General features: G+C 42.8%; 1 protein-coding gene across 1 annotated transcript in view; it reads left to right on the top strand.

Moving 5' to 3' along the window:
• The first annotated feature begins 9932 nt into the window (after positions 1-9932).
• The window catches only part of DDX51 (DEAD-box helicase 51), a 29559-nt gene continuing 14565 nt past the window's right edge, over positions 9933-24926 (top strand). Inside the window, exons 1-7 of the mRNA XM_073674454.1 lie at positions 9933-10083; positions 17004-17649; positions 17739-17889; positions 19731-19876; positions 22245-22316; positions 22404-22510; positions 24767-24875. Coding sequence (XP_073530555.1) covers positions 10061-10083; positions 17004-17649; positions 17739-17889; positions 19731-19876; positions 22245-22316; positions 22404-22510; positions 24767-24875 — 1254 coding nt within the window. The 5' untranslated portion in view covers positions 9933-10060. The remainder of the gene's footprint in view (positions 10084-17003; positions 17650-17738; positions 17890-19730; positions 19877-22244; positions 22317-22403; positions 22511-24766; positions 24876-24926) is intronic.

Below are 24926 nucleotides of genomic sequence, written 5' to 3'. Positions count from 1 at the left end.
TCCATTAATAACTGTAATACCTCACGCACGCTCCGCCAATGAGACTCCAGATCTGGCGAATAAATCAAAATGTCATCCAAATACACAACCACATTTTTACCGATCAAAGGTCTAAGGATGTCATTAATCAGATTCTGAAAAAATGCAGGAGCATTAGTAAGACCAAAAGGCATAACCAGATTCTCAAAATGACCCACAGGAGTGTTAAAAGCAGTCTTCCATTCATCACCCTCCTTCATGCGCAACAGATTGTATGCCCCCTTAAGGTCAATTTTAGAGAACCACTTGGCCCCCAATAACTGGTTAAACAGATCAGGAATCAATGGCAGTGGGTAAGGATTGCGTACCGTAATTTTGTTAATCTCACGAAAATCCAGACAAGGACGTAAACCGCCGTCCTTTTTTTTTACAAAAAAAAATCCAACCGCCACAGGAGACTTAGAGGGCCTAATGTGACCGGCGGCCAAACTTGTCTGTATGTATTCCTCCAAAGCCTTCCTCTCAGGAATAGTAAGGTTAAATAAACGACTTTTAGGAAGAGTCGCTCCAGGGACAAATTCAATAGAACAATCATAGTCTCTATGGGGAGGCAAAACCTGCGATTCCTTCTCAGAAAAAACTCTCCAAAAATCCTGAATAGGAACAGGCAATTCTCCCCTATCCAAAGCTGCAATACGCCCATTACAACACTTGTCATAACATTTATGGCTCCAGGATTTAATTTCACTGGTAGACCAATCCAGTACAGGATTGTGAAATTTTAACCAGGGCAAACCCAATATTACTGGAGAAGGCAAGTTATTCAACACTACCAAATCCAATTTCTCATGGTGAACACCATTAATAGTGAGAGGAAATTCACTGACCTTGAGAGTAATATTCTTCAAAGGGGAGCCATCCACAGAAACCACAGCAATGGGGGATGATAAAGGTTCAGGTTTTAAATTGAGTTTTTCCACGAATCCCCCATCAATTACATTCAGTGTAGACCCGCAATCAACAAACACCCGAAATTCCATTAATTTTTCCTGAGCAATCGTGGAAGCAGCTAAAAATATACCCTTGGAATTTAAACAGGCAATACGGGCGTGACTGACCATTTTTTTTTCTTTCTTCATCCGAAGCTCACAGCCTTTAATCAAATGACCAGATTTTCCGCAATAGAAGCACAAGCCTTCTGAAAAACGACGGTCTTTTTCTTGAGAGCGAAGTGCCACCGATCCAATCTCCATCGGTTCACCACTGTTAGTACACACATTATCATAACCAGAAACTGACATAGCAGAGGATTTGCTCTCATTAACCCTAGCACGCAGTCTTCTATCCACCCGTATAGCTAATTGCATAGCCTGTTGCAAATCCTCAGGTGTAGGATAAGCAATTAGCAGGTCTTTAACCCTTTCACTGAGCCCAGCAAGAAATAGACTTTTCAGAGCAGAATCGTTCCACCCTGTTTGAGTGGACCAACGACGAAAATGTGTACAATATTTTTCCACATTACCCGATCCTTGTTTTAGACGTCTCAACTCAGTCTCAGCTGATGCGACACGGTCAGGATCATCATATAATAGTCCCAAAGCAGAAAAAAAACTATCCACTGATCTGAAGCATGAATCACTAGGTTGCAAAGAAAAGGCCCACTCCTGAGGCTCTTTGCGCAAAAGTGACATTATGAACCCTACGCGCTGGGATTCATCCCCAGAGGACTTAGGTCTCAAACGAAAATACAATAAGCAAGCATTTTTAAATGAAAAAAATTCTCGGTGTTCACCAAAAAATAAATCCGGCAAACATACCTTAGGCTCCAAGAAATGTGCTCCAGGACAGTTACTCACGTGCTGACGGAGCTCGGCCACCTCCAGAGAGAGTCCCTGCAGGCGATGAGCCAAATCCTGAACCGACACCATGATGGAACAGAAAAATCTTTCCTTAGAGAATTTGCTGGCTGGACTTACTGTTATGTTCTGCTACCAAAGCTAAGGAAAGAGAGGAGATCTGTCCCTACTATAAGACTCAGCTGAATCCCTACGATGTAACAGGGAACCTGATCCTGCGATCAGACCTGCTAAAGTCCTAATCTAGTCTGTACGAAGACCTATAGATGTGGGGAGGGAATCCCTACAAGTACTAAGGACTGGGAGGAATATGGGACACCTCCTAACAGAAATAGTAGCAGACAGACGAACAAACAAAATAGATAGAACATAGAGGTCCGTAGACCAAGCAAACTAACAGAGTTAGATACAGAGCACAGGCTAGCTAGAAAGTAGATATACAATGAAGTCCAGCAAAGCCAGAAGGGCGGAGCAGGATTAAATAGGCCAACAAGGTCATGTGACCAGCAAAGGGAAAAAAAACCTAACAGCAAGGTTCTAACATTGAACGCACTAGAGAAATCAAAGAACAAAGCACGCACTGTGGTTCCATCATTGTCAAAAAAGGAATGTACTGTTTGTAGCAGAGACGCTACAGCATCGTCCACCCCCAGTCCCTGCCGGTACGCAAACTGAAGAGCATCAGTATGCGCCATCACCCTCGGACACAAGTGAGCAAGTACTATTCTCTCCAAGGACTTCATCGCATGCGATGTTAAGGCCACCGGTCTATAGTCCCCCGGGGAAGCTGGGAAGGTAGTCTTGGGAACCGGCACCAGGCAGGAAGTCTTCCATAGCACTGGTACTCTCTTTGATTGTAAGCTCTGGTTAAAGAGATGCTGGAAGACAGTACACAACTCATTTGCACACACTCTGAGGACACGTGGACTGAGACCGTCAGGCCCTGCTGCTTTGCCAATGGCCAGCTTACTAAACTGGTCCCTCACGTCATTTTTGGAGACCGAGAAATGATCTATTTCACCCCCTGTTAATTTAGCTAGTTGTTCCCCGGCCTCCTCCCCCTTCCCTGCTGCTACCGCACCTTTATTGCTGAATCTATTGAAGAACTCATTCATTTCATTAGCCATTCTAAGTCCACCACCCCCCTGCTCCGACCTTGCCTTAAACCCAGTCACTAGCTTCATTCCAGCCCACACCTCTCTGGAGCTTTTTTGTGCAAATTGATTTTCTAATTTAACTCTGAATGCCTCACGGGCAATCTTAATTTTCCCCTTTAGGTCTCGCTGTATAATTTTCAATGCCTCTTTGTCCTTCCTTTTAAAAGCCAGTTTTTTCATGTTTAGTAAATTTATTAGACAGTTTTGAAAAATGTGAGTCGGAAATTTACTTATTAAAGGGAACCTGTCAGGTTGCACCTGATATCCCATCTCTGGGCAAATTGTTATAGATCAGAAGAAGGTGAACAGATTGATATATAGTCTTGTGGGAAAAGATTGAGTATATTATTCATTAATTGAAATCACAGATTATTCTGGGTTTAGGAGTCAAGTAGTCGGTCCTCATCAGGGATTGGTAGTCCATTTCATCTCATCTCACACTAAAGTCTTAAAACACAATCTGAAGGCACAGATGCGTGTCCTAATGGGTCTTTAAAGGCCTAGGGAGATGATGTCACATGCTGTATAACCTGCAAAACCCGACGTGGAGCACAACAGAGGGCAGCGGACTGAGGTGAAGGGATCAGAGCCTGGGATACCCGGAACAGGTGTGTAACATCTGCCCACTGCCTATTGTAGAGTGTAGTAAGTCTGCTCCTGCTTTCCTGTTTGTCAAACTGCATTCAGGTATAACAAAGTGGCAAGCTTCCAGCTCAGGGCAGACAAGTTATTGAACAATGGTAGGTGTGCGAAAAAAGGAACTCCAACACCTATAGTGCTATAAAAATGATGATGAAAAGGAAGGAACCACTCCAAAAGAGTTGAATGACAAATTACCTCACATAAGAATGAAAATGATTCCTGGACATACAGTGGCATGTTAAAGTTTGGACACCCCTGATCAAAATTACTGTCATTGTGAACAGTTAAGCAAGTTGAAGATGAAATGATCTCCACAAGGCCTAAAGTTAAAGATGACACATTCCCTTTGCATTTTAGGCAAATAAAAAAATATTGTTATTTTTTATATTTTAAAAATTACAAAAAGGAAAATGGGCTGATGCAAAAGTTTGGGCACCCTTGAATATTTGTGTGCTCAGATAACTTTGACCAAGGTTTCAGACCTTAATTAACCTGTTATGGTTATGACTTGTTCACTATCATCGTTAGGAAAGGCCAGGCGATGCAAGTTTTCCAGCTTTATAAAAACCCAGCCTCCTCTAACCTCGTGTCAAAAAAACGTAGCCATAGGTTCTTCTAAGTAGCTGCCTAGCACTCTGAAAATGAAAATAGTGGAGGCCCACAAAGCAGAGAGATATAAGAAGATAGCAAAGCATTTTCAAGTTGTCTTTCCTCAGTTTGAAATGCAATTAAGAAATGGCAGTTAACAGGAACAGTGGAGGTTAAGATAAGTTCTGGAAGACCAAGCAAAATTTCAGTGAGAGCTGCTTGTAGGATTGCTAGAGAGGCAAATCAGAATCCCCGCTTGACTGGAAAAAACATTCAGAAAGATTTAGCAGACTCTGGAGTTGTGGTACATTGTTCTACTGTTCAGAGACACCTGCACAAATATGGCCTTCATGGAAGAGTCATCAGAAGAAAATCTCTCCTGCGTCCTCACCATAAAATTTATTTTCATTTTCAGAAGTATGCAAAATAACATCCAAACAAGCCTGATGAATTTTGGAAACAAGTTCTGTGGACCGATGAAGTTAAAATAGAACTCTTTGGTTTTATAATGGCCCTCACAGTAACCTGATCTGAACATCATTGAAAATCTGTGGCGAGACCTCAAAATAGTAGTGCACACAATATGACTCATGAATCTCACAAAACTGGAAGAATTTTCCAAGGAAGAATGGATGAAAACCCTCAAACTAGAATTGAACGACTCTTGGCTGGCTACAAAAAGCTGTGATACTTTCAAAAGGGGGGTGCTACTGGGTATTAACCATGCAGGGTGCCCAAACTTTTGCATTGACCTATTTTTCTTTTTGTAACTTTTAAAATGTAAATTATGAAAATTCATTTTTTTTGTCTAAAATTCAAGGGAAATGTGACATCTTTAACTTTAGGCCTCTTAGAGATCATTTCATCTTCAACTTGCTTAACTTTTCACAGTAACAGTAATTTTGACCAGGGGTGCCCAAACTTTTACATGCCACTGTATTACACTGTTATCTGCATCAAAAGCTGATTTAACTTGCTATATGTATGAAGACAACAAGATAATCTTTTTCTACAGATGTGAAATGAGATGTATTCCTTAAATTCTATGAAGCTATCCTGAACGGTTATTCAATCCCCGCTACTTGTAGACATAGTCATTTGTGTAAAAATTGTGCAGTATATTAGAGCATTGCTTTTGCTGTTTTATACAAAGCAATAACAAACTGGAGGTACATTTACATTTTCTTGAAAATTTACTCATATGTGAGCTACTTTTCAAAGGTAATGGGAGGTTTGGCAAGTGATCAGCGAACGTGCTCGGTTAAGGGTGCTTACCGAGTATCTTCGGCATGCTCGAAAACTATGTTTGAGTCGCTGCGGCTGCATGTCTTGTGGCTGTTAGACAGCTGCGACACATGCAGGGATTGGCAGTTTGTTAGTCAATCCCTGCATGTGTCACGGCTGTCTAACAAAACAGCCGCAAGACATGCAGCCATGGCGTCTCGAACATAGTTTTCGAGCACACCGAAGACACTCGGTAAGCACACGAGCGTGCTCGGTTAACCCCTTAACCAAGCACGTTGGCTGATCACTAATGGGGACCTTTAAAAAAAAGAAAAATATGCCTGAGAAAAATAATTGCATAATCCTATAGTTACTATATACAGTCATGGCTGAAAATGTTGGCACCCTTGAACTTGTTCCAGAAAATGAAGTATTTCTCCCAGAAAATTAATGCAATTACACATGTTTTGTTATAAACATCTGTGGGGTTTCTACTCACTTGGGTGCATCGGGAGGCAAAGAGGAAGCGTTTTCATTTACAGTGGGTACGGAAAGTATTCAGACCCCTTTAAATTTTTTACTCTTTGTTGAGAAGCGACAAAAGCCAAAAGTGTATCTGGGCAGAAGACTTGTGCCCCTTCATTCTAGATAACAGTGAGGGGATCAGGATCTTTTCCCTTATAAGAATATATATATATATTATTTTTATTTTATTTTATATATATATATATATATATATATATATACATAAACACAGTGGGTACAGAAAGTATTCAGACCCTTTTTTCTTCCTTACTTCTCTCACCAAGGCTCTTCTCCCACGATTTATTAGTTTGGCTGGACGGCCAGGTCTAGGAAGATTTCTGGTGGTCCCAAACTTCTTCCATTTAAGGATTATGGAGGCCACTGTGCTCTTAGGAACTTTAAGTACTGCAGAAATTCTTTTGTGACCTTGGCCAGATCTGTGCCTTTCCACAATTCTGTCTCTGAGCTCCTTGGCAGTTCCTTTGAACTCATGATTCTCATTTGGTCTGACATGCACTGTGAGCTGTGAGGTCTTACATAGACAGGTGTGTGCCTTTCTAAATCAAGTCCTATCAGATTAATTAAACACAGCTGGACTCCAATGAAGGAGTAGAACCATCTCAAGGAGGATCACAAGGAAATGAACAGCATGTGATTTAAATATGAATGTCTGAGCAAAGGGTCTGAATACTTATGACCATGTGATATTTCAGTTTTTCTTTTTTAATAAATTTGCAAAAAATTTACATTTCTTTTTTTTCAGTCAAGATGGGGTGCAGAGTGTACTTTAAAGAGAAAAGAATGAACTTTTTAGAATTTACCAAATGGCTGCAATGAAACAAAGAGTGAAAAATTTAAAGGAGTCTGAATACTTTTCGTACCCACTGTAAATGTCCATATTCGTTTATTGCTTCATAAACCGATCAAAAGAAAAAAGAAAACAAAGAGCCTTTAGTGCAGGCAAAACAAAGTAAATAGTCCTTTAGGCAAAGTCTCTAGGTAGCCCGTCCTGTGGGCACATGGGCTGGATAGCATCCAGTACACGGCCTCAGTCTTGAGACAACAACACACAGGAGGCCTTCTCCCTCCAAACAAAGACCATGTGCCAAACAACGGCCTCCATTTTAACTAGTTAACCACACCAAGAGATGAGGTATGTGGGCAACAGGACCCGCCCGTCTCTCAAGTTGCCCATAAAACCTGGACCGGGATGCAGCAAACAATCCTCTTAGCGCTATGTGCACTAGTGCAACACTCCAGGATTACATCATAGAGGATAACCATCTCTGTGATACATACCTCCCATCGACTTTGTGTCCGTGAGCTATCTTACACATCTTATTTCCTTTTTGTGTATTGGAACAACACAAAAACAGAGAAAAAAGGCAAATTGGACATAATTTCATACAATCAGCCCCAATTCTCTTGCACGAGAGAGCATACGCTTGTGTAGCCCCGACCATACAGCTGTAAAGTGCACAGGGCAGTAGTCATGGGCAAGAGGCTGTTGTTCTCACACACCCTTGCACCCCACAAATAAACAGTGTCCCAGTTCCCATGTGCTGTGGGTGTAGTGTATAACACTCACATTTCGGCCGGAGGCCTCCGCTGTCTCCACGTTTCAGGATCCAGGAACAGCCGCACACAAATCAGGGGACAGTTGCTTCATAACCTGTGGCCCCTGGGATATTCCATCTGGCCCCCAGCTTCCATGAGTTCCGTCCTGTCTCCCTGATGTTTCTCCCCATCTGGCTTCCACTTGTGGGAAAGGAATAAGGCACACTTTCCAGTGCCTAATTCTGGCCGTAGGTCCCGAACATTGCAGGGATGTTGGCTGAAAACAGTAGCTGACGTTCTCATGCTCCTCGAACAGTCCATACTTTTTGTACCCTCCAGCCTTTTGGCCTTGTATGCTGCAAACACTCACTTACAATCTAATCTTCAACCATTTCTATCTGACAAAAAACAGTAAGTGCTCCTTTTATTAACTAACCCTTACTCCTCCCATGTTGGGGCTGATCCCAAACATTTAACTGTATCCTAACCTGTGTAATTCACTTCTTACTTCCTATATCTAGTATGCCCCCAACTGAATCTTTCTGTTATGCACTTCGTAGTGGGACCCAGCAAGGCTGGCACCAAACCAGTAAAGGTGGCAACTGAAGATGCAGCTGGTGCCTAGTCAAGAACCAGGTGAGCACCTCTACAAGAACCCCAGGAAGTAAAACCAGAAGAGAAAATGAGAAAACCCCTGAAAAGATAGCAAGACTAATGCCAGCACCACTCACCACCAAGCACATAGGGAACTGCAATAAACAGCAAAGGACTGAGCAGGGAGCAGGATTATATAGCCCGCCTAATGATCAGGTGTTGATTACCTCCCAATCATCCCCAGACACCCACTCCCTACTAGCTTCAACAGCAGACTGGACAAAATCCCACCATTGCTTAGTGCCAGACACAACAGTGTCCTGTGTTGCCTGGCAACCGGGGAAGGCAGTATCCTATCCCATCCCAGAAAAATCAGTCAGAGACACAGTATCCCGCGTCCTCACACATCCCACAACACCAGAATTCAATGCTCCACAAGATTGGGACAGTTTACCTGCACGTGTAGTAACTCCACCTCTAGGGTCAGGACAATGGCGGCGCTTGTGACTGGATCTGCTCCATTCCCAGGTGGGAGAACAGAATCACGATTTGTAATACTTTTCCTTCCTAACTTAATCCCTCAAGTCCTATGCTATACCTATGTCCTATACTTAACCCTAGACTTTAAGTATATGTTACACATAAAGAATATTGTACATTAATAACATTACATCACATTAACTGCACACATTAGTGCCTATAAGATTCTATGGCGTTTCACATTTTACATTACTCATACTATACAATAAAACCATGTTCTAACACATAATCACACACGGTTACTGCACATGTTGTCTTTAGGGGGAGAGGAGTATAACAGCTCCTGTCACACTCCTTACACAATCAGTGTCTGCCTGTATGGGTTCACCCTCCCAATCATATAATTGGCCCATACATAGCCCTCTAAACAGTATAATGGTATATAATGATGGAGCAGGGGCTGACGGCTCTGAGTTCTACCATTGCTTTTAACTGTATAAAGGATGCAGATACAGTTGAACATGTGATGCCAGGCAGGGAGGGGGTCCAGTGACAGTGCTTGCAGGGAGTCCCCCGAAATCACAGGCCCATAGCTGCCTCGTGGTCTGCCACTATTAGCAGTACACCACTGCCTCTATAGAACATCATATCACACACTTCAGCTGCTGCAGAACTTCATAATGGACACATCAGAGGTTTCACAGCCCCACATTAAAAGAGTTTTCTGGTTTCAGAAATCCCCTCTCCATTGGCTGCAGTTTGTTTGTTTTTTTTTTAAATTTCTCACCCTCCACAGGTCCAGTTCTGTCTCCGCCGCTGCTTCTGGTGTCTGCTATTGTCTGCAGCGCTGATGTCAACAACACTGCAGCCAATCAGTAAGCTCAGCGCCTCTGTTAGAGTTGACAGCACAAGGCGTTCAGCGCTGCAGACAATGACAGAAACCAGAAGCAATGATGGAGAAGCAGCGCTGGATTTGGGGAGTAAAGAACAGTTCATTGTTGCCATAGGCCCATTTATAAAAATGTTTCATTTTTAATTTTAGTTGACAACCCCTCGATCATTGGAGCAGGGTCCAGTCAGCTGCCTCAGGATATAACATTGTATATCATATAATTTTACATTTTGCAGCTATTAAATACTTTTTAACAAGCACAGTTTACATGATAACAAAAAAGTAATTTAATATCTACAAATCCTGCTCCATTTTATACTAAAAATTGATACAACAGAACAAGGGGCGGAGGAGATGTGCCCGCAGTGCAGCCAGATGAGAGGCAGACTGGGCCGATGTCAACATATTCCGAGCCAGCAGAGGGCGCTCAATAACAACTAGAAACCTCTCCAGACGTCCTGCACATGGCCGCTGCTGACGTCACTAACATGCGACATCCCATGCTGTGTCCCCCCACGTGACCTGCCGCGGTGTTTTACTGGGATTACCCAAGAAGCTCGCTCGGGATGTCGCTCTTTGTCATAAACAGGTGCTGTATGTAATATTGCTTCCGGTTAGTGATCGGGTGGGAAAGCGCCAGCAGGCCACGGACCTGCAGACTCCTCTGCCGCAGCTTCATCCGCTGAGAACCGTGTGCTGGCTGTGTGTGGAGACCTCGTCCTGTGGGATCTCCATGATGAGCTTCTCTCCCCCTGCAGCAAACAGCATGGCTTGTCTGGGTCACCTTTTAGTTAGTTGATGGTATCTATCTGTGGAGTACTCTATACCTTCCATATTAGTTTCCACCTGTGGGAAGCTTAGTTTGACTTCATAATTTCAATAATGTGATTATTGATGGTGGTCTGTGACCGGTGAGCCCCTTCATGAGAACTTACAGACAGAATTACCACATTAAAGGGGATGTGTCATCAGAAACTGATCTGTTGATTATATCAGGTTTTTGTGCTAAATCTGTTATTTTTTTTAAAATGTTTGGCTTTTTTTCTTGTGTTATAAATTTTACATTGGCCACTATGGCTTTTTTAGTCTCTTACTTTGTCCTTTCAGGAAGAGTTTACAGTAAGGCTCCATATTATCAGAGGCAGGACTAGACTGACAGCTAGCACCTCTACCAGGGCCGGCTGCAGGTTTTTGTGGGCCCCTGGCAAAAGAGTCTCAGTGGACCCATTTAACACATACCACGATTCATAATCCACAGATACCGCAGAGAAATTATATGTGTATATATATATATATATATATATATATATATATATATATATATATATATTACACATATACAGTACAGACCAAAAGTTTGGACACACCTTCTCATTTAAAGATTTTCCTGTATTTTCATAACTTTGAAAATTGTACATTCACACTGAAGGCATCAAAACTATGAATTAACACATGTGGTATTATATACTTATCAAAAAAGTGTGAAACAACTGAAAATATGTCTTATATTCTAGATTCTTCAAAGTAGCCACCTTTGATGACTGCTTTGCACACTCTTGGCATTCTCTTGATGAGCTTCAAGAGGTAGTCACCGGAAGTCTGGTGGATACACAGCTGATAGTCCTACTGAATAGACTGTTAGAATTTGTATTATGGCAAGAAAAAAGCAGCTAAGTAGAGCAAAACGAGTGGCCATCATTACTTTAAGAAATGAAGGTCAGTCAATGCGAAAAATTGGGAAAACTTTGAAAGTGTCCCCAAGTGCAGTTGCAAAAACCATCAAGTGCTACAAAGAAACTGGCTCACATGAGGACCGCCCCAGGAAAGTCAGACCAAGAGTCACCTCTGCTTCTGAGGATAAGTTTATCCGAGTCACCAGCCTCAGAAATCGCAGGTTAACAGCAGCTCAGATTAGAGACCAGGTCAATGCCACACAGAGCTCTAGCAGCTGACACATCTCTTCAACAACTGTTAAGAGGAGACTTTGTGCAGCAGGCCTTCATGGTAAAATAGCTGCTAGGAAACCACTGCTAAGGACAGGCAACAAGCAGAAGAGACTTGTTTGGGCTTATGAACACAAGGAATGGACATTAGACCAGTGGAAATCTGTGCTTTGGTCTGATGAGTCCATATTTGAGATCTTTGGTTCCAACCACCGTGCCTTTGTGCAACGCAGAAAAGGTGATGGACTCTACATGCCTGGTTCCCACCGTGAAGCATGGAGGAGGAGGTGTGATGGTGTGGGGGTGCTTTGCTGGTGACACTGTTGGGGATTTATTCAAAATTGAAGGCATACTGAACCAGCATGGCTACCTCAGCATCTTGCAGCGGTATGCTATTGCATCCGGTTTGCATTTAGTTGGACCATCATTTATTTTTCAACAGGACAATGACCCCAAACACACCTCCAGGCTGTGTAAGGGCTATTTGACCAAGAAGGAGAGTGATGGGGTGCTACGCCAGATGACCTGGCCTCCACCGTCACCAGACCTGAACCCAATCGAAATGGTTTGGGGTGAGCTGGACCGCAGAGTGAAGGCAAAAGGGCCAACAAGTGCTAAGCATCTCTGGGAACTCCTTCAAGATTGTTGGAAGACCATTTCCGGTGACTACCTCTTGAAGCTCATCAAGAGTGTGCAAAGCAGTCATCAAAGCAAAAGGTGGCTACTTTGAAGAACCTAGAATATAAGACATATTTTCAGTTGTTTCACACTTTTTTTGTTAAGTATATAATTCCACATGTGTTAATTCATAGTTTTGATGCCTTCAGTGTGAATGTACAATTTTCAAAGTCATGAAAATACAGAAAAATCTTTAAATGAGAAGGTGTGTCCAAACTTTTGGTCTGTACTGTATGTGTGTGTATATATGTATATATATATATATATATATATGTATATATATATATATATATATATATATATTACAGTGCAAAGACTTAAATTCTTACATTACATGACCGATATCTATTGTAAATTCCACAATAGCTCAGAAACCGGCGAATCGCTCCACACAGTATACTAGCCCCCATATAACACTCCATACAGAATACTGGCCCCCATATAACACTCCATACAAAATGCAGGCCCCCATAAAATGCTCCATACGGAATACTGGCCCCCATATAACGCTCCATACGGAATACTGGCCCCCATATAATGCTCCATACAGAGTACTGGCCCCCATATAATGCTCCATACAGGCTGTCCCCCCCCCCCTCCCCCCTTATAATGCCCCAAGCAGGCTGCCCCCCCCCCCCTTATAGTGTCCCATGCAGGATGTCACCCCCCCATATAATGCCCCATGCAGGATGTCACCCCCCCCATATAATGTCCCATGCAGGATGTCATCCCTCCCATATAATGCCCCATGCCGGATGTCACCCCCCCTTATAATGCCCCATGCGGGATGCCGCACCCCCCATATAATGCCCCATGCGGGATGCCGCACCCCCCATATAATGCCCCATGCGGGATGTCACCCCCCCCATATAATGCCCCATGCAGGATGTCACCTCTCCCCCTATATAATGCCCCATGCAGGATGTCACTTTCCCCCCATATAATGCCCCATGCAGGATATCAGCCCCCCATATAATGCCCCATGTAGGATGTCACCCCCCCCCATATAATGCCCCATGTAGGATGTCCCCCCCCCCCATATAATGCCCCATGCAGGATGTCACCCCCCCATATAATGCCCCATGCAGGATGTCACCCCCCCATATAATGCCCCATGCAGGATGTCACCCCCCCATATAATACCCCATGCAGGATGTCACCCCCCCATATAATGCCCCATGCCGGATGTCACCCCCTATATAATGCCCCATGCAGGATGTCACCCCCCCCCTATATAATGCCCCATGCAGGATGTCACCCCCCCCCATATAATGCCCCATGCAGGATGTCCCCCCCCCCTATATAATGCCCAATGCCTCCATACATTAAAAATAAAAAATCAAATACTCACCTCACTCCTACTGCCGCTGCTCAGGTGCGGACTCCGGCGGCGTCCCGCTCTGCGCTGCCTGTGACGGCTCAGGGGAGGGTGCGGTGGAAAGATGTCACCGCACCGTCTGACCTGAGACGTCACAGGGAGCGCACAGCAGGACGACAGCGGATCTGCGGAGGCACGAGGAGAGGTAAGTATCCGGCTGCCGGGGCCCTGAGCAAGTGGGGGAGAAGGCCGGGCGCTGGCACCACTCTCCTCCACCCATAGCCTGGCGGGGTGCCAGACCGCGAGTGGGCCCCCCGCCTGCTCAGGGCCCTGGCACTTGCCCGGGTGCTGACGCTGGCCCTGACCTCTACACAGCTGATAACACCGAATCCACAGTAGGCGATGTCACAGCTGACCCTGTGCCCCTTCCTTTCACAATGACCTCATTAGATTATTAAATACAAACGTTAGGGTCCACGTCTGTTCATTGCTGCTAATGTTCATGTAAATTTCCTGAATGAACAGAAAGTTAATTTAAAAAAGACCCTGGTGGCTGGTTTAAACAAATAAACCTGAAATAATAAGTCATTTTTTGATGATGCGTTCCCTTTAATCATCCTCTCCTTTGGCTCCTGTCAGTTTTCCTTGGCAGCACTGTACCATGGTTTGTCTTCAGTGTTTTTTGTTGCCAAAGAGAAGCGACAGAAGTCAAAAGTGCATCTGGGCGGAAGACTTGTGCCCCTTCATTCTAGACAACAGTGAGGGGCTCAGGATCTTTTCCCTTATAAGAATAATTATATATATATATGTAGAGACATAACTTGCGTCTCAAAGGACCCTATGCAAAATGTATAATAGGGCTCCTCCCGCCTACCATGAGCCACTTATAATACTAGTGTTGTCTTCTGTGGTTCATGAGTCTTTGCAAGTGCAACCTCAGCACAACCTATATATAGCTGCATCCTACATTACATCACTCTTGTTCTCTGTATACAGTTGATACCAGAAGTTTACATACACTATATAAAAAGACATATATTCTTATTTTTTCTCAATGTCTGACATGAAATCAGAATAAACCTTTCCCATTTTAGGTCAATTAGGATTACCATAATTTTTAATATTTGCCAAATGCCAGAATAATGAAAGAGAGAGAGAATGTTTTAAGGCATTTTTATTACTTACTGCAAAGTCAAAAGTTTACATACATTTCATTAGTATTTGGTACCATTTCCCTTAAACTGAATAACTTGGGTCAAACGTTTGGGATATCCTTCCACAAGCTTCTCACAATAGTTGGTCAGAATTTGGGCTCATTCCTCCTGACAAAACTGGTGTAACTGATCCAGGTTTGTAGATCGCCTTGCTCGCACCTGCCTTTTCAGCTTTGCCCATAAATTTTCAATAGGATTTAGATCAGGGCTTTGTGATGGCCACTCCAAAACATTGACTTTGTTATCCTTAAGCCACTTTGTAGCCATTTTGGCAGTATGCGTCAGGTCATTGTCCATTTGGAAGACCCATTTCCGCCCAAGCTTTAACTTCCTGCCTGATGTCTTGAGATGTTGCTTCAGTATTGCCACGTAATCTTCTTTTCTCATGATGCCATCTATTTTGTGAAATGCACCAGTCCCTGCTGCAGCAAAACAACCCCACAACATGATGCTGCCACCAGGGCTGTGGAGTCAGTATAAAATGGACCAACTCCGACTCCTAAAATATATAATAAATTGGGTACAGTAGTTCAATGCAGTTTGTGAGGAATATGTTTTCATAAGAATTTGGGAATGTTATGAAATGTCCTATAAATGTCTGTCCTATTCCTGATCGAAGGGTCTAGACTTTTAGCTGAGATGAATCTGTGCTACAGTAAATTTATCACTTAAACATGAGCCATGTATGAGGGAGTCGGAGTCATGGAAATTGAGGAGTCGGAGTTGGAATCTGAGGTTTGGCTTACCGACTCCACAGCCCTGGCTGCCACCACCGTGTTTCACAGTTGGGATGGTGTTCTTAGGCTTCCAAGCTTCTCCCTTTTTCCGCCAAACCTAACGATGGTCATTATGCCCAAAAAGATCAATTTTAGTTTCATCAGACCACAGAACATGTCTCCAAAAATTAAGGTCTTTGTTCCTGTGTGCATTTGCAAACCTTAATCTGGCTCTTTTATGTTTCTTTAGGAGTAATGGCTTCTTCCTGGCATAATAGCCTTTCAGCCCATGGTGATACAGTACTCGTTTCACTGTGGATATTGACACAATCTTACCAGCTTCCACCATCATCTTCACAAGGTCTTTTGCTTTTGTCCTTGGGTTGATATGCACCTGTCGGACCAAAGCACGTTCAGCTCTGGGACACAGAACCCGTGTCCTTCCTGAGCTGTATGATGGCTGGACATTCCCATCTTGTTTGTACTTGCATACAATTGTTTGTACAGATGAATGAGGCACCTTCTGGTATCTTGAAATTGTACTCAAGGATGAGCCAGACTTGTGCAAGTCCACAAATCTCTTCCTGATATCTTGATTTCTTTAGACTTTCCCATGATGCTACACAAAGAAGCAGTGTGTTTCAGGTCTGCATTAAAATACATCCACAGGTGTGTCTCTAATTAACTCAGATGTTGCCAAAAATCCTATCAGAAGCTTCCAAACACATGACATCATCATATGGGCAGTCCAGAATTGTTTAAAGGCATAGTAATCTTAGTGTATGTAAACTTTTGACTTTGCAGTAAGTAATAAAAATGCCTTAAAACATTTAGCTCTCTCTCATTATTCTGCCATTTGGCAAATATTACAAATTATGGTAATTCTAATTGACCTAAAACGGGAAAGGTTTATTCTGATTTCATGTCCGATATTGAGAAAAACATGCATATGTGTCTTTTTATATAGTGTATGTAAACTTCTGGTTTCAACTGTACATGCCACCATTCATGGGTGCACTGGAACCTTTTAATGATGTGGTTTATTTTAAACCCTGCTTTTTTTTCCCACTTCCACATTTCGAAAACGATAATTTTTTTGATGTGTCTATCAACATAGCTCTCCTATGGCTTTTTTTTTTGTGAGTTGAGTTCTCCAGGGCCACATGTGACTGATTATATAATACACTGCCATGTTTCTATATTGCGATGTGCTATTGCCTTTAAGTGCTTTACTGACAGACAACCTATTAGTCCTAGCCCATGGCAGAGTCATTTACCTTTGTAAGGATCCTGGCTGCAGTAACAACCTATCGGCACCCTACAATTGTGTCAGGGCGTTGATGACGTGACAGAGGGAGCCCCTACTTTTGCCTCAATGCTTAGATCCTGCAGTCACCCATTACTGTCTTCAACATCCAGGATCAGCGTTATCTCTGCTGTCTGTCCATTACAGTGGGGTGTCAGTTGTATAATACTGTCAGCATCTGCAAATAATGAGCTTCTGTGCCTCTGCCATAACTGTGGCCATCTTTTCCCATCTGTGTATTAATATTTATAGTTGTCTCACAGGAGTAAATTGTTATAAGTCACAGCTGGATTCTCTCTGCATATTATGTAACCATTATCCTTTTCCTTGTTAGGTACCTTGGTGATGAGGTAGATTCAACTGAAGATAGGGCCAAAGCTTTGCTAAAGAAGCTACATCAGCAAGCCAAAGATCGGCAGTCACAACTAAAGTGTAAGGAGAAAACAGCGAAGGGAAAGTCCAACAGTGTAGAGGAGGTACAAGAATCCAAAGTGTCTGAAACACAGAAGAAACCTAAGAAACGGAAGAAAACTCTTAATGAGTCACCTTCTGAGGTAGAGAATACTTGTCTTGATGTTGAGGCAAAGGATATAGGAAATGTGAAGGTAAAGAAGCCTCGTAAGCAAAACGTCAGTGATGAGGAACAAAAAAAGACCAAAGGTCTGGATCCACAAGATGAAAAGAAGAAGCATAAGAAGAAAGTCAGTGAATGTGAGACAAGCATGAGAACGAACTCTGAATCCGTCCTGAGTGAAGACTCAAAGACACCTCATAAGAAGAAACCCAAACAAATAGATGATAACCCTGGCAAAGAGTTGGGGGATGTAATGGAAGATACAAAAGCAGCATGTACAAAGGAAGATAAAGCTGAATTAGAAAGGAACACAGCAAAAAGTGATGAGGCTGAGCCGGAACAGAAGAGTGGTGGGAAGAAAGACTTTCTACTACTTGGAGGCTTTAAGGCCAAACCAGTTCAGAAGGCAAGACCACCCAGCAGACGTGCAAACCCTTGAAGGTTATAAAGTATGATTAAATTGTAAACTGACAGCACATTTGCTTTCTCTTTTAGGTGCTTCCAGTTCTACCACAGTGGCTAGCAAAACCTAATCTGGTTCAGAAGGATATTAAGCAGAACCTTGTTCCCATCCATGATGTTCCATATTTAGACCCAAACATGCTAAAGAGACTGGAAACCAACAAAGTAAAATCTTTCTTTCCAGGTAGTTCTACCAATTTACAGTTTTTACATTTAATATGATAAATTCCTACAAAGACATGGAGTCAATGGTCCACCCAATGAAATATTCAAAAGTTTATTAGTAATTGCAAAAGTGGCATAAAAACATACAAAAAAAGTCAACAGAAAAGACTGAGCTGATTGAGGCATATAGTCCACACATATACAGTAGGAAGAGGCAGTATAGATAGAAATTGCATATAATTAATACATAAAGTATATATCATCATAAATGTAGATGGCATAAAGTAGATTAATATGATCAGCATGTAGCAGATCAATTGCACTTCATTTATGTATAGGGTATAAGCATGCTGCAATCATAACCATCACTCATAAAATAGCACATATAAACCTGTACAAAATAACTACATATGCAATCACCTCGTAACAGATCTCACCTTACCCATGACTCCCTAATATGATGTTGTGAAGATCCATTCGACAGTGGGGGATGAGGAAAGAAATCCTAACAATATGTGTTCCTTTGAATGATTGAAGGGGTTTTTCAGTCTTTAAAGCGCACCTGTCAGCAGGATTGTGCTTAGTAAATCACATACACTGTCAGGTGGGCGACAATACACTGAGTAAAATAATACCTGCGGTGATGAAATCCGTTCTGTGGTTCTTTTATAATCTTTATTTTCAGTTCTGCCATAATGATATGATCGTGTTCTGGGGCTGGGACTTTAGAGATCGGCTGTAGCTGGTTCTCTCATTATGTATGCCTGTGTCTGGCCTCTGACAGGTCACTGTGCTTTCAGTGACTAGCCTACTGTTTTAAATATTGTCTGTGTAATTTCTCTGCCAACGTGAAATTTACATGTCCCAAAATGGCTGCCCGACGCATCCGCAGTAGCATCTTTCGGTTGCCGAGAGACACTACTGTGCACGCGCGGACGCCACTTTGCTTTTGGAAAAAGAATTTGGGTGCAGCAATATGGCACCGCGCATGCGCAGTAGCATCTCTCGACAACCGAGAAATGCTACTGCGCAAGTGCAAGGGCCATATTGCTGCAGGCAAGTTTTTTTTTTCCTGTAGCAAAATGGCGCCCGCGCGTGTTCAGTAGCATTGGCAAGCGATAGATGCTACTGCGCACGCGTGGGCGCCATTTTGCTTGAGGAAAAAGAAATTTGCGTGCAACAATATGGTCCCCGCCGCCATAAGACCCGAGAGCACGGGCATATCATTATGGCAGAACTGAAAATAAAGATTATAAAAGAACCACTGGACGGATTTCATCACCGCAGGTATCGTTTTACTCAGTGTAATGGCGCCCACCTGACAGTGTATGTGGTTTACTAAGCACAATCCTTTTGACAGGTGCGCTTTATATAAAAGTCTGTAGTCACGTAGGATTCTGTGATGTTGCCATGTGACAGCAAGTATGCAATTTGCATATTTCCGGTCACATTCCGACTAGACATGCTCAGCCTTGCTAAATTCACTCAATTGAGTGAGGCTGTGCATGTCTAATCAGCATATGACATCATGTATGCAGATCACATACTGGTGGTCGCGTGACCATTCACTCTCGCCGACAACAACAGAGAATCCTGACAGCATGCGGTGCACACAGTCAGGATTCAGAAGTCTGCAGTAACGAAGAGTAATGTATATAAAATGGTCAATAATTCACATTATGTATCAAAGATTACAGTAGTGGAAGTATTAGAGATAGAAGTAGAGATCATGGGCGCAGACATTTATTTTTTTTTCCTGGGCATCTCCGTAATACTATTAAAAAAAAAATTATAAAAAGTGTCCACTTAACTTTATTGTCCTTTGTAATTAGTTTTTTTTTTCCTCTCACTCATGTCTAGTTCAAGCTGAAGTCATCCCAGCTATTTTGGATAGCTGTGCCCATGGATTTCTCGTGGGCAGAGGCGGGTATCGCCCAAATGACATTTGTGTTTCTGCACCTACTGGAAGTGGGAAGACTTTGGCATTTGTCGTTCCGATAGTACAGGTCAGTTTGGCAATATTAGTATTTGGTCTACTGTATCGACCCCTTCCCACCGCAGACACTTTTCATTTTTGGAATTTAATTTTTTCATCCTCTTCTTCCAAGACCTATAGCTTTTTTATTTTTCGATCGACATAGCCATAAGTGATGTTTGTGGGGGTTTTTTCGGAACAAGTTGTAGTTTTGAAAGACAACGAATCCAAGTGTGGTGAAAATCGCAACAAAACTGCAATTCCCAAAGGTTTTTTTGGGGTTTTGTTTTTACAACATTCACTGTGTGGTAAAAATTACATAATAACATGATTCTCCAGGTCAGTATGATTGTGCTGATACCAAACTCATATACGTATTTTTCGGACTATAAGACGCACTTTTTTCCTCCAAAATTTTGGAGGAAAGTGGGGGGTGCGTCTTATAGTCCTATATACATAAATACTGTGGGTGGTGGGGGATGTGGGGGAAGCGAGAGCGGCGGAGTAGCGGGGCACAGGAAGCAGCAGCCGCCTGCTGCAGCCTACACTGTGCCCGCTACTAAAGAAAATGAATATTCACTGCCCCCCACGCCCATGGGCGTGGGGAGCAGTGAATATTCATTTTACTTACTAGCCGGCACACTGTGCCTGCAGCGTGGCTCCTGGTATGTATGGCACCCCTCATTCCGGTATGTATGGCACACTTCATCCCTGTATGCATGGCCCCCCTCATCCTAGTATGTTTGGCACCCCCTGATCCCCGTCGCGCTGCATAGAAAAAAATAAACAATTATACTCACCTGCTCTCTCCTCCAGCGCTGTGTCCCGCTCTGTGCTGGAATAGTTACTGCTCCCCACTCTGGGACAGTGTGCGTGGGGAGCAGTGACCATTCATTCTCCCTAATAGCACGCACACTGTACTCACAGCGCGGCTCCTGCTGCACTCGGTGGTCAGTGTGCCCGCTATTAAAGGCCATGAATATTCACCACTCCCATACATACAGGGATGAAGAGTGCTATACATACCAGGAAGAGGAATGAAGGTATCATACATACCAGGAAGAGGGATAAAGGTGCCATACATACCAAGATGGGTGTGAGGGGGGCCATACATACCAGCATGAAGGGGGCCATGCATACCAGGATGGGGGATTGGGGTGTCATGCATACCAGGATGGTGGATTGGGGTGCCATGCATATCAGAATGGGGATGAGGGCAACTTATAACAGGAAGGAGGGGGCCATATATACCAGGATGGGGCATATTAACAGAATTGGGGGACATTACTCCTATAACACTGTCAGCAGCAGACCCCCTCCCCCTTAACAGGGCATCATGACCACATTTTTTGCTTACATTTTTTTCTATTAAAAGTTTAAATTGATTTGTTTTGTCATTTTCTGACACCCATAAATATTTACATCAATTGAGCTGTGTGAGGGCTTGTTTTTAGCAGGGCAATCTAATGATTGATCTTTTCTTTTTTTTTTTTTTTTTTTACAAAAGTGTGTCAACCAAAAAAATGGGAATTCTGGCGTTTTTTTGCTTTATGGCCTTTACGGTACAGGTTGCATAATTTTTAATTTTGATAGCTCTCATTTTTCTGAACTCTGCAATACCAAACATGTTTATTTTTTTATTACATTTTTAATGGGAGGAAAGTAAAGTGAGTACATAATTTTTTTTTACTTTTTTGTGAACTTTTTTTTTTTATATTGTCGCTCATCGAAATTGCTTGCTCTATATACTGGAATACTGCTTTATTACAGTATATAGAGAAAATTGTCACATATGAAGCTGTGCCTTTGGCTGGGCTTCAAAGAAGTACTGACATAGCAGGCCTTCTGCTGCCACGGCAAGCCATTGGCACCCCGTGATCACGTTGCACGGGTTGATGGTCGCACTGATGAGTGACAGTGGCATTAAAGGGGTTAACCGCAGTGCTCGGAGTGCTGCTGTTAGAGGCAAATGCTGGCTGTGTAACACAGCCAGCATATGCTGAGTATGGCGCAGGCTCAGCTCCTGAGACCTCTCGATACACCCGTACCCGACTTGCGCTTACATGTTCATCAGCTGTCTGGATTATGCTACCTTGTGCGAGTTGTCTCATGAAGGCACCACCTCTGCTTCTGCTCTTTCCGGACATACAAACATCATAGAGCGCAGTCACCTGTTCAGAATTTCCATGCATGAGCCAGATGGATAACCGCTGTGGTGGACCCAGCCACACATTTGAATGGTCCACGTGTAGTCCCATATTTGTCCCATCTGGTCATGTGGGGGCAGCCCCTGGCAATAACAGTTCATTTCTGGGGGCTAGAGAAGTCCGCTCCTAACCACAATGGTTGTTTCTCTGCATTAATAAGCTAACCATTTGAGTTTCACGCTTTGCCCATAGGCTTTGACACAACGTGTTGTATGTGAAGTCCGAGCTCTTGTAGTGCTGCCCACCAAGGAACTGGCACAACAGGTACTTACAAGGGCATGATTTATCTTGTCCTTTCTTACTACCATTACGCTGCATTATTTATTCATATTTTTTTAATTCTCTCATCAGGTCTGCAAGGTGTTTAATGTCTATGCAGACGGTACAGGTCTCAAGGTTGTCCTGATAGCTGGACATAAATCTTTTTCTAAAGAGCAGGAAACTCTGGTCACTAAAAAGTGAGTTTATGTATATATATATATTGCTTAAAGATGTTGTCTACTACAGGAAAGCCTCAGCTTAATCACTTCAGGACCTTAATTAAAATAAAAACAGTACATACTTGATATTTAGCATTACATCCCGGCTGCAGCTAATGAGCTCGTCATCTGCAGCCTTTACTATTTCGTCACAGTAGACGTCAGCCCTATTGGAATATCAGAATATTGATGAGCAGCATGTGATACAATAAGTCACGTCACCACCTAGAATAGCAGTGCCGATGCCGCGGAAGGAGGTGAGTATACACTGTTCTTATTTTATATGGTGTCCTGAATTGATTAAACTGGGGTTGTCTGGCAGTGGTCAGCGCTCTTAAAGGCATACCCCAGTGAGAGCTGTTAGAGCCTATCCGGAGAATGTGCCATAAATGTATCATATGTGAGTGTCCCATAACTGTACGGGCCTGCAGTGCATAAAACACATAGGGAAACAGCCAGTCATATATTTACCGGAAACGTGGCGTCCCAGAGGAGGAGCTCCAACCTATGGATATGCCATAATTGCCACTTGTTGAAATACCTACAGTCATGGCCGAAAGTGTTGGCACCCTTGAAATTGTTCCAGAATATGAAATATTTCTCCTAGGAAATAATTGCAATGCCACGTTTTGTTATACACATTTATTTCCTTTGTGTGTATTGGAACAACACAAAAAAAGAGAGAAAAAAAGGCAAATTGGAAATAATTTCACACAAAACCTCCAAGATGGGCTGGACAAAATTGTTGGCACCTTCAACTTAATATCTGGTTGCACACACTTTGGAATAAATAACTGCAATAAATCGCTTCTTATAACCAACAACAAGCTTCTTACACCTCTCACCTGGAATGTTGAAGTTCTCTTCTTTTGCAAACTGCTCCAGGTCTCATTTGAAGGGTGCCTTCTCCCCAACAGCAATTTTAAGATCTCTCCACAGGTGTCCAATGGGATTTAGATCCGGACCCATTGTTGGCCACTTCAGAACTCTCCAGCACTTTGTTTCCTTCCATTTCTGGGTGCTTCCTAAAGTATGTTTGGGGTCTTTAGCCTGCTGGAAGACCCATGACCTAGGACACATACCCAGCTTTCTGACACTGGGCTCTACATTGCAACCCAAAATCCTTTGGTAATCTTCAGATTTCATGATGCCTTGCACACAGTCAAGGCACCCAGTGCCAGAGGCAGCAAATCCACCCCAAAACATCTTTGAACCTCCACCATATTTGACTGTAGGTACTCTGTTATTTTCTTTGTAGACCTCATTTCATTTTCGATAATCAGTAGAAAAAGCTCTATTTTTATCTCATCTGTCCACAAGAAGCTTTCCCAGAAGGATTTTGGCTTACATACATTTTGTCAAACTGCAGTCTAGCTTTTTTATGTCTTTGTGTCAGCAGTGGGGTCCTCCTGGGTCTCCTGCCAAAGCGTTTCATTTAATTCAAATGTCAACAGATAGTTCGCGCTGACACTGATGAACCCTGAGGCTGCAGGACAGTTTGAATTTCTTTGGAACTTGATTGGGACTCCTTATCCATTATCCGGACAATATTGTGTTGCAACCTTTCATCAGTTTTTCTCTGCCATCCACGTCCAGGGAGATTAGCTACAGTGCCATGGGTTGTAAACTTCTTGATTATGTTGCGCACCGTGGGCAAAGGAACATCAAGATCTCTGAAGATGGACATTGTTTAACAATTTTGGTTCTCAATTCCTCAGACAGTTCTCTTCTCCTTTTTCTGTTCTCCATGCTTAGTGTTACACACACAGACACACAATGCATAGATTGAGTCAACGTCTCCCCTTTTTATCTGGTCTCAGGTGTGATTTTCATATTGCCCCACCTGTTACTTGCCACAGGTGAGTTTGAACGAGCATCACATACTTGAAACAAAGTTGTCTAGCTACAATTTTGGAAAGGTGCCAACAATTTTGTCCGGCCCATTTTGGGTGTTTTGTGTGAAATGAGGTCCAAATTGCCTTTTAGTTATCTTTTTTTTTGTGTTGTTGCAATACATACAAAGGAAATAAACATGTGTATAACAAAATGTCTAATTGCATTAATTTTCTGGGAGAAATTCTTCATTTTCTGGAACAATTTCAAGGGTGCCAACACTTTCAGCCAAGACTGTATATACAACTGAACTTTTTTGCTTTACAGAGAGTACCCTTTGTGATATGAATGTTATTGTTTTTTTGTGATACACTGATTATATTCCTTTACTTTTTACCATAGGATCTTTGGGTTCTGCAGTCTGGCGGACATTCTTGTATGCACTCCTGGTAGACTTGTTGATCACATTCAGATGACAGAAGGCTTCACCTTGAGGCATCTACGATTTCTGGTAAGCTTCACTAGGCTATAAAGCTTGTATGTTGAATTTTCCTTATTTTAT

The sequence above is a fragment of the Phyllobates terribilis genome, unplaced genomic scaffold, assembly GCF_046119375.1.
Source record: "Phyllobates terribilis strain yellow unplaced genomic scaffold, ASM4611937v1 Scaffold_1__5_contigs__length_1240528914, whole genome shotgun sequence".
Classification (NCBI taxonomy): domain Eukaryota; kingdom Metazoa; phylum Chordata; class Amphibia; order Anura; family Dendrobatidae; genus Phyllobates; species Phyllobates terribilis.
This window is presented reverse-complemented; position numbering and strand designations above follow the sequence as displayed.